Here is a 21794-nt window from a genome sequence, read left to right as displayed (position 1 = left end):
TATACACCTGAACATCAGCAGGACAGGACTCTTTAAAGTAGAGACACTACATACTGATATACACCTGAACATCAGCAGGAGAGGACTCTTTAAAGTAGAGACACTACATACTGATATACACTAGTAAATGAGCCGCTTTAAATACCAGTAAAATACAGCAGAAGCTAAAAAATGTTGTCCCACTTCTTTCAAACTTCCATGTTTTTACACAGGATTTTAGGTTTTTGAAGTTTCAAGCCTGGCACATTCATAAATGTACACAGACTCTTGTGGTTCATTTTCTATGTCTGATTGTTCCTATGAAATCGTTTTCTTCGCAGAGTTAATGACTACAAAACAGGCAGGATAATTTTTCATACTCCTTTGCCAAGTTTTGACAGGTGAAATGTACTTCGGAGAAAGCTAACTTCAGTTTAATGATAGTGTTTATGAGTCACAGTAGAAGAACAGGTTAGCAACAGGGACTCTTTAAAATGATTTGATATGCTCATTGACCTGTTGTACGGAAAGCCAACAGTGCCATGAACTCCACTTTTTCAATTTATTTGATACATTATAGAGACAAACTTGCATATCATGGCACTGCTGGCTTTCCATATAGTTCTGTCCTTACATAACTTTCAGCTCGGTTCCTGTCTGCCCATCCTCGGGAATGTGGAATGCACCTGAACTGGATCCGGCACGAGGAAGAATGCCTGCGGAAAGTCGCCAATCCACCTGTTGTGGGACAGAAGCCTTTCCCCCGAAACTAAAATCATTTTCCAATCCTCTTCCTCTCTGCTCCCTGTCAGCTGTGGTGCAGTTTGTGGACTTTTACAACAATGGAGTGCTGCCTGTCTGAGGAGGAGACGCAGAACCTCAGGGTGCACAAAGAAATAGAGAGGCAACTTCGACAAGACAAAAATAAGTCTCACAATGAGGTGAAGCTGCTGCTTTTGGGTGAGTTTCTTAAAGAACTTCCAATAGGTTTTACACTGACATTAATGGGAACTAATTAACTACCAGTAAACTAAAATATTCCCTTGAAATATGGATATTTCCATTTAAACAGAGGTGGCAAAAGTACAAACTCTCTTTACTTAAGTAGAAGTACAGATACTTGTGTAAAAAAAGACGTTGGTAAAAGTAGAAGTACTGATTCAACTTTTTACTTAAGTAAAAGTACAGTCTCTGAAATGTACTAAAAGTTAAAAGTTACTGTTTTTGTGCAACGCTAACTGAACCTTACATCATAATATAATATCATATTAATATAAGTGAAAAGGAGGTTCATTTCATATTTACTTCCCACCTCTGCATTTCAATGTTGCCTATAAAGTGACTTTAAAAGTGTCATATGTTACCACATGGTTACAGCTCAGGTGAATTAAATGTTTTAACCACAACAGTTTTGTTGAACTGAAGAAAAACACCTTTACTCAAACATGTCTTTTCTTTGTAAATGTTACTAGCTAAACTAAAATGTTCCTGTAAAAGGAGAACATCGTGTTGTGACAATTGTAGCACTGTCATTTTTTTTAGATATTATTATTTTAATTATAAGAATTGTGGCTGCATTGTCTAGCCTGCTGTTTGAGTGCTTAAAGCTACATTTTAACATCAGCAAGCTAACATGCTAACAATGACTATGCTAACATGCTGTTTAACAGGTAACATGTATAACATGTTCATAACGTGGCACTGGATGGCGGTAAATCTTTGGCTAATCTTGTGTCTTAATTTATTTTATGTACATTGCCTTGTTTTTTATGCTGCTGCAACGCAAACACTTCCCAAATTGGGATCAATAAAGAATCTCTCTCTCTCTACCCATATATCTACCTATCTATCCATCCGTCTATATCTCTCTCTCTGTCTATCTATCTATCTAAATATGGTGCACATATAATAAAAACACCATCATAATATCTATATATTAACTGTTGTAAATATGCTGGTAACATTCTGCTTTTTGCCCTGTGCATTATCAGTAATGCACAGGGCAAAAAGCAGACGAGGAAGACCACAGAAGGAAATTAAATTGTAAGCATCCATATGCAAGGACTACTCTTAATTTCGGTAGTTGGTGTACAATTGTGGAATTCTCAACACAAGGATCTAAAGAATTGTATTTGTATTTTTCAGTTAAAGAAGTTGTACAAATTAAGAAAGATGGGACTCTATGAAGCAGAATGTGAATACGTCTAGGTACTCTGGTCCTTCATGTTTTTGAAGTCTTTGATGTGATGCCTCCTCTGTATTTGCGGGTGCCATTGTTATTGTTGTTATTGTTATTATTATTATCATCATGTGTCGCTTTCCACCTTCTTCTCCAGTAGGACTCAGATGAGGGTGTTGCACTTTTCTTTTCCATATACATGTGATGTTTTGTTTCTTTCCGTTATCCGTCAAGTGGGAAATAAGTATGTTTTTTGTGTGTTTCTCTTCGTGTCCTAAGATACCGTTATGTTTGGCTGTGAAAAAAATAAATAATAATAATTATTATTATGAAGGGCAGACCATCTATTTGTATTTATTTTTGTGGCAATTATTGTACATTTGGTTTTGCGTACCATGAGCAGGACAAATAAAAATAAAATGAAAAATATCTACGTCACATATTTGAAAGAAAATGAAGGATAATCAGATTTAACTTTGTTGACAATCCATCTAAAAGTTGTTGAAACAAAAACAGAAGTATGTCCTCGTGATCTAAAAGTGGTGGACTGACCTCAGACTGTATCATTAAACTGCAAGTCATTGTTGGCTTGAGCTGACAAATCCAAAAGTATCTGGACCAATAGATGGCAAGGCTTTGGTATGTGCTGTTGAATGGATTGTTGTTGTTTTTTTGAAGTAGTTACCGGTTCCTTCTGCATTCCTCACATAGCCGTAAAGGGTCATGCTAGGTCAGCCCTAACCCATGCATGCAACCTTTTAGCATTTGTCTGATTCGTCTACATCAGGGATGTCAAACTCAATTTCATCACGGGCCACATTCGCATTATGGTTGCACTTAAAGGGCCGGTTGTAACTTTAAGACTATATAAAAAGACATATATAGATATTTAATATAAAATAATGTATTATATTACATTATTGCCTCTGCATTGGATTATTATCGGATAGGGTAATAACTTAATAATTAACTACATGTGAAAGCAGAAGATAGGGCAAATAATTGGAAGTCTCTTCAGTGAGAATGTCACAAAATGATTGAAAAAGAAAAGAACATTCTGGAGAAAAAGACATTTTGAGAAAGAAGGCATATTTGAGATGCATTGTGGGACATGTAGTTTATGGGCAACGTGCTTCTGTAAATCGGCATGTAACCGTATAATAAACGTATTATATTCTTTGTGGGGCCGCAGAAAATGAAGTTGCGGGCCGGATTTGGCCCCCGGGCCTTGAGTTTGAGACCCCTGGTCTAGATGCATTAAGATAATATAAGAGGTACTTTATTGTTCCCAATTTGGGAAATGTTTGCGTTGCAGCAGCATAAAAAAAACACAAAAACAAAACTAGGCATTGCATACATTTAAGCCCCTGTCACACTGTCCTGAAATTGACACCCGATGGACACACGATAGAGGAAATGTTGAAATTCGGCTGTGATCGTAGCAACATCGGGCCGTTCGTGAGGCATCTAAGCCATCGTACGACCGCCGGTGGAGTTTCTCAGGCTCCGGCAGCAACTTCGTGAGCGGCAACTTCGTAAGGCACTCGTGAGGGCATCTTGTCAAGTCGTGTCATCTTCGTGTTATCATCGGTGCATTCACCCTCACTCTGATCGGGGCGAATGCCCGATGGCACCGAGGATAACAAGATGCCCTCACGATGGCCTTACGAAGGGCAACATGGACACACGAATTCAACACGAAAATGAACTTTCTCGAGGTCCTTCGGCAATTGTTTGGCATGCCAACGATTTTGCCACCGCTCACGAAGTTGCTGCCGGAGCCTGAGAAACTCCACCAGCGGTCATACGATGGCTTAGATGCCTCACGAACGGCCCGATGTTGCGATCACAGCCGAATTTGAACATTTCCTTTATCGTGTGTCCATCGGGTTGTTTTATTGCACAACAAAATCATGTAAACATATTATGTAAATAACCCAATTTGTGTTCTGTGAAACTAAAAAGGATATAATATATTATTTTGAAGGCGAGTTGACAGGAAGGTGTTGTTGCTATGGAAACAACATGACGGAGAAAACTTAATATCTTCTCCATATAAAGACGGATAAAGTAAAGATCAAAGTCTGAAGATATCAGTACAGTATCATAGTACTGTAACATAATTGTTTGTGTTACTTTCGTTGCAGTTGTACGTCTTAAATGTAAATGTCTTCGTGTGTGGTTCGGGGCCATCTTCGTGCGAAATTCACAATTCCATACTCGTGTGTCCATCGGGTGTCAACTTCGGGACAGTGTGACGGGGGCTTAAAGAGTAGAAATAAACAATACTAAAATAAAAAAAACTGAATTAAAGCAGCATTAAAAAGTAGAAAGTATACAGTAGGCTGTGAAGATAAACCAATCTATAAACACTATTGAAGGGAACATGCATTATGCAAATACATGACATATCGGTTAGAAACGCTCAGTGCAGGACATTAAAACATAATCCTTTCGTTGGACAGCGACGACGATGAGTATACAGCCGTCTTATTAAATCAAGCTTTTGATTTTCAACTATCAAAACAGCCCACTTTGGTTCTGTTGAAAACGATGCATTACATGAGTGACTTTGTTTAAAGGTCAGCGCGAATTTAAACCTCAGCTCAAGTCTGGAGGTTGGATCCCCCCCGGTAAAGCTCTGACTAATGGTTAACGTGTTTAGCCATTTTGTTTGCTTAGCTGACTCTCGTATCCAGTCCAGAGGAACTACCAGGTGGCAGGAAGTGGCTGATTAACTTTCCTTTGTATTCCTTTCTGTTGCATGTCTTGTCGTTTTTATGTAGGTTGTTAATGTCTGACGTGTTTATGATTTGCCATGGATGTAAGTGCATTTAATGACATCTATTTGCTCTTATATCCAAGTGAGTAATAAGATCAGCTTTGGAGTGTTTGATAGAAACAAATGGAAGGTGGGCAGATGCACCCACTCCCCTCTATAGCCTCGGGGTAGATATATAAAAAACCTCTGAAACATCTAAAAGTATTCTTCCATTGTTAATCAAATAACTTGTTGTTCCTGTTTGCCGAAGTCCCGTTGAGCTACAGCTGATTGATGTCTGGCTGGTTTTATTTTTAAGTGTTTGTCCTATTTCTGGCGTGGCTTTGATCTGATTCCATGTCTCATCCTTTGCGTCTCGTTCATCTCGTTTGCCTAGGGACTGGGGAAAGTGGGAAGAGCACTTTCATCAAACAGATGAGGATCCTTCATGGCGCGGGATACAGTGAAGCTGACAGGAAAGGCTTCACTCGCCTCGTGCACCAGAACATCATCACGGCCGTCAAGGCGCTGATCAGCGCCATGACGGCGCTGCGGATCGACTACGACGACGACCAGAACATTGTGAGAAACTGCAGGGTTTAAAGGTCCCCTGTCCCCCCATCACAGGTCTCAGATATACACAGAGCCTGTCTCTGATTGGCTGAAACGCCAAACAGATCATTGCAGCATTACCCATAATCCCCTCTGTTTCAGCCCTGTTTCCAAAGTGCTGATTCTCTGTCTGTTACTTTAGATTAAAATAAGGAGCCCCTCTCCACGCCCCTCTGAGAGACATTTGATGTAGAAGAGACATGAAGAAGAGGGGACACATGTTGATGTAGAAGAGACATGAAGAAGAGGGGACACATGTTGATGTAGAAGAGACATGGAGAAGAGGGGACACATGTTGATGTAGAAGAGACATGAAGAAGAGGGGACACTTGTTGATGTTGAAGAGACATGAAGAAGAGGGGACACATGTTGATGTAGAAGAGACATGAAGAAGAGGGGACACATGTTGATGTAGAAGAGACATGAAGAAGAGGGGACACATGTTGATGTAGAAGAGACATGAAGAAGAGGGGACACATGTTGATGTAGAAGAGACATGGAGAAGAGGGGACACATGTTGATGTTGAAGAGACATGAAGAAGAGGGGACACATGTTGATGTAGAAGAGACATGAAGAAGAGGGGACACTTGTTGATGTTGAAGAGACATGAAGAAGAGGGGACACATGTTGATGTAGAAGAGACATGAAGAAGAGGGGACACATGTTGATGTAGAAGAGACATGAAGAAGAGGGGACACATGTTGATGTAGAAGAGACATGAAGAAGAGGGGACACATGTTGATGTAGAAGAGACATGAAGAAGAGGGGAGACATGTTGATGTAGAAGACACATGAAGAAGAGGGGACACATGTTGATGTAGGAGAGACATGAAGAAGAGGGGAGACATGTTGATGTAGAAGAGACATGAAGAAGAGGGGACACATGTTGATGTAGAGGAGACATGAAGAAGAGGGGACACACGTTGATGTAGAAGAGACATGAAGAAGAGGGGACACACGTTGATGAAGAAGAGACATGAAGAAGAGGGGACACATGTTGATGTAGAAGAGACATGAAGAAGAGGGGACACATGTTGATGTAGAAGAGACATGAAGAAGAGGGGACACATGTTGATGTAGAAGAGACATGGAGAAGAGGGGACACATGTTGATGTAGAAGAGACATGAAGAAGAGGGGACACATGTTGATGTAGAAGAGACATGAAGAAGAGGGGACACATGTTGATGTAGAAGAGACATGAAGAAGAGGGGACACATGTTGATGTAGAAGAGACATGAAGAAGAGGGGACACATGTTGGTGTAGAAGAGACATGAAGAAGAGGGGACACATGTTGATGTAGGAGAGACATGAAGAAGAGGGGACACATGTTGATGTAGAGGAGACATGAAGAAGAGGGGACACATGTTGATGTAGAAGAGACATGAAGAAGAGGGGACACACGTTGATGAAGAAGAGACATGAAGAAGAGGGGACACATGTTGATGTCGAAGAGACATGAAGAAGAGGGGACACATGTTGATGTAGAAGAGACATGAAGAAGAGGGGACACATGTTGATGTAGAAGAGACATGGAGAAGAGGGGACACATGTTGATGTAGAAGAGACATGAAGAAGAGGGGACACATGTTGATGTAGAAGAGACATGAAGAAGAGGGGACACATGTTGATGTAGAAGAGACATGAAGAAGAGGGGACACATGTTGGTGTAGAAGAGACATGAAGAAGAGGGGACACATGTTGGTGTAGAAGAGACATGAAGAAGAGGGGACACATGTTGATGTAGGAGAGACATGAAGAAGAGGGGACACATGTTGATGTAGAGGAGACATGAAGAAGAGGGGACACATGTTGATGTAGAAGAGACATGAAGAAGAGGGGACACACGTTGATGAAGAAGAGACATGAAGAAGAGGGGACACATGTTGATGTAGAAGAGACATGAAGAAGAGGGGACACATGTTGATGTAGAAGAGACATGAAGAAGAGGGGACACATGTTGATGTAGAAGAGACATGGAGAAGAGGGGACACATGTTGATGTAGAAGAGACATGAAGAAGAGGGGACACATGTTGATGTAGAAGAGACATGAAGAAGAGGGGACACATGTTGATGTAGAAGAGACATGGAGAAGAGGGGACACATGTTGATGTAGAAGAGACATGAAGAAGAGGGGACACATGTTGGTGTAGGAGAGACATGAAGAAGAGGGGACACATGTTGATGTAGGAGAGACATGAAGAAGAGGGGACACATGTTGATGTAGAGGAGACATGAAGAAGAGGGGACACATGTTGATGTAGAAGAGACATGAAGAAGAGGGGACACACGTTGATGAAGAAGAGACATGAAGAAGAGGGGACACATGTTGATGTAGAAGAGACATGAAGAAGAGGGGACACATGTTGATGTAGAAGAGACATGAAGAAGAGGGGACACATGTTGATGTAGAAGAGACATGAAGAAGAGGGGACACATGTTGATGTAGAAGAGACATGAAGAAGAGGGGACACATGTTGATGTAGAAGAGACATGAAGAAGAGGGGACACACGTTGATGAAGAAGAGACATGAAGAAGAGGGGACACATGTTGATGTAGAAGAGACATGAAGAAGAGGGGACACACGTTGATGAAGAAGAGACATGAAGAAGAGGGGACACATGTTGATGTAGAGGAGACATGAAGAAGAGGGGACACATGTTGATGTAGAAGAGACATGGAGAAGAGGGGACACATGTTGATGTAGAAGAGACATGAAGAAGAGGGGACACATGTTGATGTAGAAGAGACATGAAGAAGAGGGGACACATGTTGATGTAGAAGAGACATGAAGAAGAGGGGACACATGTTGGTGTAGAAGAGACATGAAGAAGAGGGGACACATGTTGGTGTAGAAGAGACATGAAGAAGAGGGGACACATGTTGATGTAGGAGAGACATGAAGAAGAGGGGACACATGTTGATGTAGAGGAGACATGAAGAAGAGGGGACACATGTTGATGTAGAAGAGACATGAAGAAGAGGGGACACACGTTGATGAAGAAGAGACATGAAGAAGAGGGGACACATGTTGATGTAGAAGAGACATGAAGAAGAGGGGACACATGTTGATGTAGAAGAGACATGAAGAAGAGGGGACACATGTTGATGTAGAAGAGACATGGAGAAGAGGGGACACATGTTGATGTAGAAGAGACATGAAGAAGAGGGGACACATGTTGATGTAGAAGAGACATGAAGAAGAGGGGACACATGTTGATGTAGAAGAGACATGGAGAAGAGGGGACACATGTTGATGTAGAAGAGACATGAAGAAGAGGGGACACATGTTGGTGTAGGAGAGACATGAAGAAGAGGGGACACATGTTGATGTAGGAGAGACATGAAGAAGAGGGGACACATGTTGATGTAGAAGAGACATGAAGAAGAGGGGACACATGTTGATGTAGAAGAGACATGAAGAAGAGGGGACACACGTTGATGAAGAAGAGACATGAAGAAGAGGGGACACATGTTGATGTAGAAGAGACATGAAGAAGAGGGGACACATGTTGATGTAGAAGAGACATGAAGAAGAGGGGACACATGTTGATGTAGAAGAGACATGAAGAAGAGGGGACACATGTTGATGTAGAAGAGACATGAAGAAGAGGGGACACATGTTGATGTAGAAGAGACATGAAGAAGAGGGGACACACGTTGATGAAGAAGAGACATGAAGAAGAGGGGACACATGTTGATGTAGAAGAGACATGAAGAAGAGGGGACACACGTTGATGAAGAAGAGACATGAAGAAGAGGGGACACATGTTGATGTAGAGGAGACATGAAGAAGAGGGGACACATGTTGATGTAGAGGAGACATGAGGAAGAGGATTTTGCCTTTAAGTCCAGTTTTCCAAGAGAAGCTATCCGGTACTCGTCTATTAATAAGTCAGTTAAATGTTGAAAGTGATTGTTTATATCCCTCTCTCTCTCTCTCTCTGTGTGTGTGTGTGTGTGTGTGTGTGTGTGTGTGTGTGTGTGTGTGTGTGTGTGTGTGTGTGTGTGTGTGTGTGTGTGTGTGTGTGTGTGTGTGTGTGTGTGTGTGTGTGTGTGTGTGTGTGTGTGTGTGTGTGTGTGTGTGTGTGTGTGTGTGTGTGTGTGTGTGTGTGTGTGTGTGTGTGTGTGTGTGTGTGTGTGTGTGTGTGTGTGTGTGTGTGTGTGTGTGTGTGTCAGAGCCATGCACAGAAGCTGAGCCAGGTGGAGGACGACCAGGTTCTCACGTTGGAGGCTTGGCAGACGGAGGCCGTTAAGAGACTGTGGAGCGACCGAGGTGTTCAGAGGTGCTACGACCGCCGGAGGGAGTTCCAGTTATCAGACTCTGCCAAATAGTAAGACCTTAATATACTCAGAGGGGGCAAAAGTACACGCATCCTTTCCTCAAGTAGAAGTACAGATACTCATGTTTAAAAATACTCTGGTAAAAGTAGAAGTACTGACTAAAGGCATCACGTTTGGTGTTTCAAACCCACGAAATATGAATTCGCTCCGCAGAGTATCTTCATGGTCATATGTCATCGATCAGAGCTGAGTAAATGTTCATTCATCTTTAAATTATTCACCATGGGTGTTAAGAAGAAATTCTCCCAAACAATCTGTCGCCTTATCGCTTGTTTGTTTCGCTTGTCTTTTTGATTATCGTAAATACTCTGCTTGCCCTACACCTACGCTGTTTCTACATCGTAGCTTGCACTGATGGCAATGCCATTAGCTGCTTATTAAGGTTAATGAATCGATCAAATTCATGGACTTAGATTAGACGTGATATTACTTGAGTGTTGTTAACATGGGGATGTCAACGTTCTCTTTATACATCCGTTAAGCCAGTGGTTCCCAACGATCGCAGGGGGGGTGCAGGGGGGGGTGCAGGGGGGGTGCAGGGGGGCGCCAGGCCGCAGGTTATTTGAGGCCAAATAACATATTTAGACTTTTTTTAATTTGTTTTACATATATAACGCAATACATGATTGTCACTAAAAGCCTTGTCTCTACATTACAATAAAATATAAAAAATAATTGATAAATTCATTTTATTGGCTATTAAAGGCATAAAAAGACAGAAATGTATAATTCTTTCTATAGAAATGTTTCTTCTGCCCGTAAAGTGTCCACCGGGCTTTCTGGATAAGCGCATTTTTAAAACATAGCCATTGTCCATGCCGGTTTCAGTTGGATTATTTGTCAGTTGCTCCGATCAGATCGGTCTCCTCCATTTTGTAGATTATTTACGACTTTTGAATCCACATAAACACATCGGCAAAATCCGGCTTACTTTGAGCGTGTTTTAAACAGTTTAATCCCTTTGTGAATTCCACTTCCGCCGTCCTTTCATTTCTTCATACAGCGGGAATCCAGATGAATTAATCCTGAGTCCAATAACCATCAAAGTCTCTCCAATAGTGCTCCTTGATTACACTTTCATCCTCCTTTAACACAACACTTCACATTCATCCAGTTTGTGACAGTAGTTGTAGCATTTTGAGACTTTCAAACTTTAATTACCGCTGTTGCCCCCCCAGGTTGGGAACCCCTGCATTAAGCGGTCTCATGGAGCGACATCGATGCAGCAGTGGCCGTTCTTACATCTACACTAAGTGGGAAAAAGCATAGCCATATCCAAGCAGGATGTTAAGCGTGAATGCTTTGTTTTTTCACCCCTCAGTTACCTGACCGACTTGGACAGAATCACAACCCGGTCGTTTATCCCCGATGTTCAGGACATCTTGAGGGTCAGGGTCCCCACCACCGGCATCATCGAATACCCCTTCGACATTGCACATCAGTTCAATAAGATCATCTTCAGGTAGGCTATCGTTTCTTTTCTGCACGGAGAGCTTGGGGCCGGGAAGCAGTGTCGGACTCGCAGTACAAAAATCCACTGGGCATTTTGATTGATTGCTCTTGAACGTTTATTGCCAGAAAACTAAACACGAAAACAATATCACTTTGTAACTTAAACTTTAGCAGCAGATCTAATAACCAGTTTGAAGGAGACCGCGGCCAATGACAGTAGCGGGATGGTGCATTGTTTTAATTCTCTGTCTAAAGAAACACACAAATAATTGCATTCCAAGTTGCTGACAATGTTTTTCTCTCAAGGAAGTTGTGCAACATTTTGGAGTTACAACACATTGAGACAAAGACAAAGCTTTTCCAAGTATTGTAGGAGAACACACCACTGTCATGTCTTTTATGCTCTGGTGCTTTTATGACTTCTTAACATGTGGGTTCATTGATCGTTGTACGCCTCCTATGTGGATGTCTTATTGTTTATTCAAGCACTTTGTGACTTTGTCTGTGAAAAGCGCTTTATAAATAAACTTTACTTACGGGCTAACTATGAAATCAGCAGGTCGATTAGCATATGTTAGCATGCTAATAGCTCACCAACAAGCACATTCCATTTATCCAGGGCCGGCCCTCGGCATAGGCAGTATAGGCGAATGCTAAGGGCGCATCAACCCATAGGGGGCGCCAAAAATTGGGGAGAAAAAGAAAAAAAAGTTAGAAATTAAAAAGATATTTTTCGAAATTTCATAACAACACAATTTCCCGATTTTGGATCAACAAAGTACATCTTATTATCTTATATTAACAGAACTACGCCTATATTGCGTACAGCACCCATAAACTATGGCACCCCCCCCCCCACCCAAAAATCAAGTTGAACTGCCCCAGCCCCAGTAAAAACCAGAGGTTTATGTGAAATTGTTATTTTTTTTTTTAAATAATGGTAGTGTGCAATTATAGGTTTTAATTTTATATTTGTGTTCATTTAAAATAAATCAAACTCCCAAAAAACGTACACAGCTTCTGTGTGCTTTTATTAACATTGGAATTTACTGTGTAAGCGGCCACGGGGGGGGGGGGAGCTTTAGAGAGCTCTCTCCTGAAAGACTGAGAGGCTCTGATAACCTCAGCTCAGTGAGGTAAAGGCACACCTTTATATGATCATTATAGTTAAGTTAAAAAATAAGAGAACAGGTGAAAAACAGGTATAAAATAATATATGACAGTACAAAAAAGTTGTTATTAATAAACAAGAATACAGTTTGAAAGGGGAGTGATTTGTAAAATATCCATAAAGAAAAAGAAAATCTGCTTACAGTTCTGTTTCATATGGGTGTTGAGAGATGTATCCATAGATCTCCTAATGTTGCTCTCAAAGTTCACCAGATTAATGCTTTTAACTTCAACATTTAAAAATCTTCCCGGGGGTGCATGCCCCCGGACCCCCCTAGAGGAGGTGAGGTCCCCCCCCACTTAAATCATGTTCAAATGGATAGGAAACTAAATACAGTTGCACACATCTTGTGTCCATATCTTTCTGTGTCGGTGGTAATGCCACAACCATGCATGCGCGAATCTTAGTAAGTGTAAGTGTCTGCATTTGGGGGGGGGGGGCGCCAGCTAAAATCTTGCCTAGGGCAGCAAATTGGTCAGAGCCGGCCCTGCATTTATCACATGACATAATAATTAGTGTGCGTTTAGTTTTTTGTTGTTTCTAGTATTTATGCTGCGCCAATCTACAGCTTCATATTAAGCATCCATCTCTCGGCAAAAGTCAAATGGAGAACTATTCCTTTCATAACCTTTCATTATTTTAATACTTGACCGTGTGTCTCTTTCAGGATGGTGGATGTGGGGGGGCAGCGCTCTGAGAGGAGGAAGTGGATCCACTGCTTTGAAAACGTCAAGACCATCATCTTCCTGGCGGCGCTCAGCGAGTACGACCAGGTCCTTTTCGAGAGCGAGAACGATGTGAGTTTACTTTCTTCTGCCACAGCTACATTTATTTACAGGTCACCTATTGTGCAAAATCCACTTCTTCACGTCTCTTCTTCATCAACATGTGTCCCCTCTTCTTCATGTCTCTTCTACATCAACATGTGTCCCCTCTTCTTCATGTCTCTTCTACATCAACATGTGTCCCCTCTTCTCCATGTCTCTTCTTCATCAACATGTGTCCCCTCTTCTCCATGTCTCTTCTACATCAACATGTGTCCCCTCTTCTCCATGTCTCTTCTACATCAACATGTGTCCTCTCTTCTTCATGTCTCTTCTACCTCAACATGTGTCCCCTCTTCTTCATGTCTCTTCTACATCAACATGTGTCCCCTCTTCTTCATGTCTCTTCTACATCAACATGTGTCCCCTCTTCTCCATGTCTCTTCTACATCAACATGTGTCCCCTCTTCTCCATGTCTCTTCTACATCAACATGTGTCCCTCTTCTTCATGTCTCTTCTACATCAACATGTGTCCCCTCTTCTTCATGTCTCTTCTACATCAACATGTGTCCCCTCTTCTTCATGTCTCTTCTACATCAACATGTGTCCCCTCTTCTCCATGTCTCTTCTACATCAACATGTGTCCCCTCTTCTCCATGTCTCCTCTACATCAACATGTGTCCCCTCTTCTTCATGTCTCTTCTACATCAACACGTGTCCCCTCTTCTTCATGTCTCTTCTACATCAACATGTGTCCCCTCTTCTTCATGTCTCCTCTACATCAACATGTGTCCCCTCTTCTTCATGTCTCTTCTACATCAACACGTGTCCCCTCTTCTTCATGTCTCTTCTACATCAACATGTGTCCCCTCTGTGGAAAGAGACTCTGAAAGTTTCAGGAACAAAGATTTTCTCTCTTTTTGATCCATTTCTATAAAAACCTGTCTGAAAACGAGCTGATCAGATTTTGGCCACTTGATGATGTCATAACGATGTGTTGTCTTGTGTAGCCATTAGCCAATCAGCAACAAGGTACCCCCCCCCCTTATCACCTGAATCTCCTCTAGAGCTCCATTGAGTTCTTTGTAACCAAATGTCTCTCAGGGGGGCGTGGGGAGGGGCTCCTTGTTTTCATCTGAAGTCACAGACAGAGAATCAGCACTTTGGAAACAGGGCTGAAACAGAGGGGATTATGGGTAATGCTGCGATGATCTGTTTGGTGTTTCAACCAATCAGAGACAGGCTCTGTATATATCTGAGACCTGTGATGTAGTGATGAAGAACAGTATAATAGGAGACCTTTTAATATATCTTTAAAAAACCTTATATCAGTCTTTTTGACTTTTCTCCCGTCTCTTTTCTCCAGAATCGACTGCAAGAAAGCCTCGCCTTGTTCAAGACCATCCTCTCCTACTCCTTTTTCCAGGAGTCCTCCACCATCCTCTTCCTGAACAAAAAGGACCTGCTGGAGGAGAAGATCTTACGCTCTCATCTGGCGACATACTTCCCGGCCTTCAAAGGTAAAGCATGCTCTTCTCTGTGAATACAATCCCTTTTTACTCTTTAAGGCTCCATATCAACTCAACCTTTCAGAGGGAAGTGGTGTACTGTTGACTTCCTTTCACACATCCAACTGCCTTCAAAACATATAACGTTCTTTTATATACTCTGCTTTGTTATAAATAAAACTGCCAAACTGCATATTTAGGTGCAACTAAAATGATTTGCTCTTTTTCTTTTCTTTCCTGGCACAAATATAAAAATAAATACTCCTAAAGTATTCCACGGGGTTTTCTGATGAATGAAATGTTTGATGTCCACAGCTGTCGTTAAATTAACCACCGACTGCTTTCTGCAGATTGATATGACAGCACATAGTCCCTTTATCCTCCTCAGCAACGTTCTGTTCTCCTTAGCAACGTTCTGTTCTCCTTAGCAACGGTCTGTTCTCCTTAGCAACGTTCTGTTCTCCTTAGCAACGGTCTGTTCTCCTTAGCAACGTTCTGTTCTCCTTAGCAACGGTCTGTTCTCCTTAGCAACGGTCTGTTATAACAATAATAATAATAATAATACATGAGACTTGTATAGCGCTTTTCAGGAAACTCAAAGACGCTTAGTGTTTATATATAGTTGTTATCCTTAGTAACGGTATGTTATCCTTAGCAACGGTCTTTTCTCTTAGCAACGGTCTGTTAGCAAAAATTAACAGACCTCTGGAATGACCAAACAGTATTGGAAAACCTGAAACTTGTGCTTGTCTTATATTGTACTTCTTAGATATATATATATATATATATATAAATATATATATGTGTGTGTTAATAATCCCACTTTTCAAATAAATTCAGTCAATCTTTGTTGATGAAAAAGCACAATAATTTATTTACATAACACGCTTGAAATAGACCCTTCATATTTCCCCTTTTCATGAGCAATCTGAGGCTTCTGTTTTGAACGAGCTGCCTACGAAATAAATGCAAACTGATGGAGAGCTGTGATATACGTATTTGATTGAATCTGCTAACTCGGGATTTAATTTAGGAAGCAATATGCCTCGCCGCTAGTGAGGTCCAGCCCTTCGTATGTTTTTCTATATGTGGCCCTCAGTGAGAACAGTTTGGACTCCCCTGCTTTAAGATGTCTCTCTGTTGGGAGACGATGGATCGTCTCTCAGAATGTAATGTCCTCTCTGTCCTCCACAGGTCCTCAGGGAGATGCCATAGCAGCACAAGAGTTCATCTTGCAACTGTACATGCAGAACCACAGCGGCCATCCCAAAAGTCTCTACAAACACTTCACCTGTGCCACGGACACCAAGAACATCAAGATCGTCTTCAGCTCGGTCAAAGACACAATCTTCCAGGAGAACATTGACGTATTTAACCTGGAATAAGGCGGGGTGCAGACAGGAAGAAGAAGGAGCCTTCGGTCACATGTCGTAAAACGTTATGGACTTTTTTGTAATCTCTTGTCGGCTGCAGTGTGTTCAAAGACATCAGGGGTAGGCAGCCGTTCAGGTAAGAGACTGGAAGTGTGTATTGTTATCCTATTTAAGAAAACCCCCTGAAAACAGGTGCCGGACCTTAGGGTTTGTTCGGGTGGTTTTTATTTATTCCCTTCTAATTTTAAATGTATTTGTTTTCTCTTAGGATTACCTTTAATGACTTATCTTTAAAAACCTTTAATGTTTTGCTAATGTAAAGCAACTTTAGCTACCCTGAGTGCTATACAAATGTTATGTATGATCATTATTATGAAATATAATGCAATAATTAAATAAGAATTATTTAATTTACATTAATATGATTTAATGTAATGATAATAATAATAATATAAGAAGTAGTCGCCCCTTAAACAATAACTTTTTGTTGAGATGAATGTAAATTATAGCGCAGTTAGCTCGCTGCTGCACCACCTTCTTGATACAGCTGTAAATAAACATCTTGTTTAATTTTGGAAATTATTACATCTATTTTTACTCCAATAAATGTTGACTTTTGGACTTTAAAACGCAAAATGTTTCATCAATTATTTTTAATCTAACTGTACTAACAACATTATTTTAGCCTGATGTTAAAATGAAAGATACACACAGTGCTGAAATGTTGATTTTGACTTTAGATTTCGGTGGTATGACGAAGCTCTGACCTTTCTGGTTCAGCCCGAGTTAATGATCCACCTGGGTTATTATATAAGAGTTACTTGTATTCAGTTTGGGAGACACCCAATCCTTTATATCAAACTGGTTAGACAAATACTCGTCAACCCATCGGGACTAACAGGAAACAAAAGAAAAGCCGGGAACCAGACTGACTAGATCACATGTGTCAAACTCAAGGCCCGGGGGCCAAATCAGGCCCGTGGTGGATTGAATTTCGGCCCGCAGGATAATTTCTAATTCCTGTTAGATCTGGCCCGCCGGTATATTGCACCTTCCCTCTATCCTGAGGGTCTCCTCCGCTCAGAGCCGGACCCCAAACATTGATGACCTTTCACCCTGATGAGAGGCCAAGTATCTGAGCTAGCATCAGAGCAGCAACCTGACTTCAATGGATGCTTCCTTCTGCACTTTCTCTCTCGACAACAGGACATGTTGGGTTTCTCTGTGAGGGAATAGTTTTGTTGAAGCTGTTGTTGGCCTGTGGGGAAAAGTACTCATCAGAAGTGACTCTGGAAAAGCTGCAGATAGAGCCGTGAGAAATGAATGCAGCTGATTATTTAATGTTTTTATAGGCAATAGTTTAAGCTTTGTTAGTTCCAGGTTTAATATGTGCAATAAGTTCATTTCAATACGTTCTGCAGTAAACATTGAACCAGTCCGGCCCTCCACTAGCACCCTTTTATTAATTTTGGCCCACTGTGTGTTTGAGTTTGACCCCCCTGGACGAGATGGATAGATGGATGGATAGATGGATGGATAGATGGATAGATAGATAGATAGATAGATAGATAGATGGATGGATAGATAGATGGATGGATGGATGGATGGATGGATAGATGGATGGATAGATGGATAGATAGATAGATAGATAGATGGATGGATAGATAGATGGATAGATAGATAGATGGATGGATGGATAGATAGATGGATAGATAGATAGATGGATGGATGGATAGATAGATGGATAGATAGATAGATAGATGGATGGATGGATAGATGGATGGATGGATGGATGGATAGATGGGTTTATTGATCCCAATTTGGGAAATGTTTGTGTAGCAGCAGCAGCATATATTCAGCACTGTTCCTAATCTTATTTTGTCACTAATTAAAAAAAATTGGATATTGAAACCAAACAAGCTCTCATTCTACCTTCAAAGTCAACTTTATTGTCAATCTTTCAGTTTGTGTGTACAGACAGAGAGTTCGAAATACTGTTTCCCACAATCCCGAGGAATACAAATATATATAAAATATGTATATTCGCTCCTACCCTCACCCTTCTTCTTCTTTTTTTAACAACTTTGACATATAGATATTAAAATCACCCACATAAGTGTTTTCATACTGGAGTGTGAACGTTTTCTTATCTGTTTCTTTCACTAACTTAAAGAAATATACAAACTGAAATCACCTGAATTTGTGTTTTTAAACTAAATTGGGCTTTGAAGTGTACTTCAGTAAAAAGTACCCATAGCTAGCAGCTGTTTTAAAGAGTACCTGACCTCCCTTTATATCAATAGAACAATAATGTCATTGTTAGCTAATGAATGTTTCCATGCTGACCAACGGCAACATGACAACGTTTCCATTGGTCCCTCTTCTTTAGAGAAGACCAAGTACAGGTATTTGAGTTCAACATGTAAGAAGTAGAAAGTACAGGTATTTGAGTTCAACATGAGAGAAGTAGAAAGTACAGATATTTGAGTTCAACATGTAAGAAGTAGAAAGTACAGGTATTTGAGTTCAACATGTGAGAAGTAGAAAGTACAGGTATTTGAGTTCAACATGTAAGAAGTAGAAAGTACAGGTATTGAGTTCAACATGAGAGAAGTAGAAAGTACAGGTATTTGTGTTCAACATGTAAGAAGTAGAAAGTACAGGTATTTGAGTTCAACATGTAAGAAGTAGAAAGTACAGGTATTTGAGTTCAACATGTAAGAAGTAGAAAGTACAGGTATTTGAGTTCAACATGTAAGAAGTAGAAAGTACAGGTATTTGTGTTCAAACATGTAAGAAGTAGAAAGTACAGGTATTTGAATTCAACATGTAAGAAGTAGAAAGTACAGGTATTTGTGTTCAACATGTAAGAAGTAGAAAGTACAGGTATTTGTATTCAACATGTAAGAAGTAGAAAGTACAGGTATTTGAGTTCAACATGTAAGAAGTAGAAAGTACAAGTATTTGAGTTCAACATGAGAGAAGTAGAAAGTACAAGTATTTGAGTTCAACATGAGAGAAGTAGAAAGTACAGGTATTTGTGTTCAACATGTAAGAAGTAGAAAGTACAGGTATTTGAGTTCAACATGTAAGAAGTAGAAAGTACAGGTATTTGAGTTCAACATGTAAGAAGTAGAAAGTACAGGTATTTGTGTTCAACATGTGAGAAGTAGAAAGTACAGGTATTTGTGTTCAACATGTGAGAAGTAGAAAGTACAGGTATTTGAGTTCAACATGTAAGAAGTAGAAAGTACAGGTATTTGAGTTCAACATGTAAGAAGTAGAAAGTACAGGTATTTGTGTTCAACATGTAAGAAGTAGAAAGTACAGGTATTTGAGTTCAACATGTAAGAAGTAGAAAGTACAGGTATTTGTGTTCAACATGTGAGAAGTAGAAAGTACAGGTATTTGAGTTCAACATGTAAGAAGTAGAAAGTACAGGTATTTGTGTTCAACATGTAAGAAGTAGAAAGTACAGGTATTTGAGTTCAACATGTAAGAAGTAGAAAGTACAGGTATTTGAGTTCAACATGTAAGAAGTAGAAAGTACAGGTATTTGTGTTCAACATGTAAGAAGTAGAAAGTACAGGTATTTGTGTTCAACATGTAAGAAGTAGAAAGTACAGGTATTTGAGTTCAACATGTAAGAAGTCAAAGTAAGAAGTCGTCAGAAAAATAAGTAGTGGAGTAAAGTATTGATACCAGAAACATGTACTTAAGTACAGTAACAAAGTATTTGTACTCCACTACTCCCCCCCTCTGGTGTGTGGTGATGATATATGACAGCAGCTGTACTCATTAACCACAAGCTGGGCGTGGTCACTTTTTGGCTTGAAGCGTTATCAACCTTTGTGCTAAACAACGGTGCGGTGTGCAAAGGTCTGTGCGGCTGCCGTCTGTCTTCCTGTCTTACCGTTGGGACCAAAGAGAGAAGGAGATATTCAGCTGAAGAGACGACGCCTGTTTCTGTGGAGGGAGAGTCTGAGCAGGTAACATTGATCTTATCTGCTTTGCGGCTTTACAGTGGTCTCCTTTTTCGGAGTTAATGCAGAATATAAAGGACACATTTGAAGTTGCATTAGCATTTTTGTTTCTGAGCGGTTTGATTATTTAAATAGACCCTGTTATGCTTTTTGGGGTTTTCCCTTTCCTGTAGGTTTCTGTGCATGTAAATGGTCTGCAAAGGCTGAAATCCCACTTTCAGGGACATATAGACATCACTACGTAACACTCATGCTCCTATTGGCTAGCGCTCCAACACGTTGTACCTGATAGGCTAAGGGGCGGGACATCTATTAGCGGTTGACAAATCACAACAGAGCCGGCCAGCTAACCAATCAGAGCAGACTGGGCTCTGGTTTCAGACAGAGGGTGAAAAGAGGTGCTGCAGCTGAACATTAAAGCATGGAGACATGTCACAGTATACACTACATACTGATATACACCTGAACATCAGCAGGAGAGGACTCTTTAAAGTAGAGACACTACATACTGATATACACCTGAACATCAGCAGGAGAGGACTCTTTAAAGTAGAGACACTACATACTGATATACACCTGAACATCAGCAGGAGAGGACTCTTTAAAGTAGAGACACTACATACTGATATACACCTGAACATCAGCAGGAGAGGACTCTTTAAAGTAGAGACACTACATACTGATATACACCTGAACATCAGCAGGAGAGGACTCTTTAAAGTAGAGACAGCTACATACTGATATACACCTGAACATCAGCAGGAGAGGACTCTTTAAAGTAGAGACACTACATACTGATATACACCTGAACATCAGCAGGAGAGGACTCTTTAAAGTAGAGACACTACATACTGATATACACCTGAACATCAGCAGGAGAGGACTCTTTAAAGTAGAGTACACTACATACTGATATACACCTGAACATCAGCAGGAGAGGACTCTTTAAAGTAGAGACACTACATACTGATATACACCTGAACATCAGCAGGAGAGGACTCTTTAAAGTAGAGACACTACATACTGATATACACCTGAACATCAGCAGGAGAGGACTCTTTAAAGTAGAGACACTACATACTGATATACACCTGAACATCAGCAGGAGAGGACTCTTTAAAGTAGAGACACTACATACTGATATACACCTGAACATCAGCAGGAGAGGACTCTTTAAAGTAGAGACACTACATACTGATATACACCTGAACATCAGCAGGAGAGGACTCTTTAAAGTAGAGACACTACATACTGATATACACCTGAACATCAGCAGGAGAGGACTCTTTAAAGTAGAGACACTACATACTGATATACACCTGGACATCAGCAGGAGAGGACTCTTTAAAGTAGAGACATACTGATTAAAGCATGTAAGGAGGCACCAAAAGCAAATATACAAGCATAATATGTCCTCTTGAATATTATACAAGCACAACAAATTGGCAATGTCTGATCGTTATTGCTTCTTCTTTTTTTAAACCCTAAGGGCTAAAGCAATCTTTCAGCTGCTCAGTCAGGTTAATTATTACATGAATATAGCCCCGCTTTCCTCTCATGTAGTAATAAAGCCAGTGTATCCCCTCCAGACGCGGAAAAGAATGACACAAACGCCACTCCTCCTATTTCTTCCATTCAGTTGCAGAAGCCGCTGAGCACGGAGAG

General features: G+C 40.7%; 1 protein-coding gene across 1 annotated transcript; it reads left to right on the top strand.

The window, feature by feature from the left end:
* The first annotated feature begins 558 nt into the window (after positions 1-558).
* Positions 559-16760, top strand: LOC117443823 (guanine nucleotide-binding protein subunit alpha-14-like). Its single transcript, XM_034079654.2, has 7 exons — positions 559-939; positions 5317-5501; positions 9713-9867; positions 11199-11339; positions 13168-13297; positions 14632-14785; positions 15968-16760. Exons 1-7 carry the CDS (start codon positions 822-824, stop codon positions 16156-16158), a joined length of 1074 nt encoding a protein of 357 aa, XP_033935545.1. The 5' UTR covers positions 559-821; the 3' UTR covers positions 16159-16760.
* The last annotated feature ends 5034 nt before the right edge of the window (positions 16761-21794 follow it).

Source organism: Pseudochaenichthys georgianus, unplaced genomic scaffold, assembly GCF_902827115.2.
Source record: "Pseudochaenichthys georgianus unplaced genomic scaffold, fPseGeo1.2 scaffold_683_arrow_ctg1, whole genome shotgun sequence".
Lineage (NCBI taxonomy): Eukaryota > Metazoa > Chordata > Actinopteri > Perciformes > Channichthyidae > Pseudochaenichthys > Pseudochaenichthys georgianus.
The sequence above is the reverse complement of the archived record's forward strand: the minus strand, read 5'-3'. Positions and strand labels throughout refer to the sequence as shown.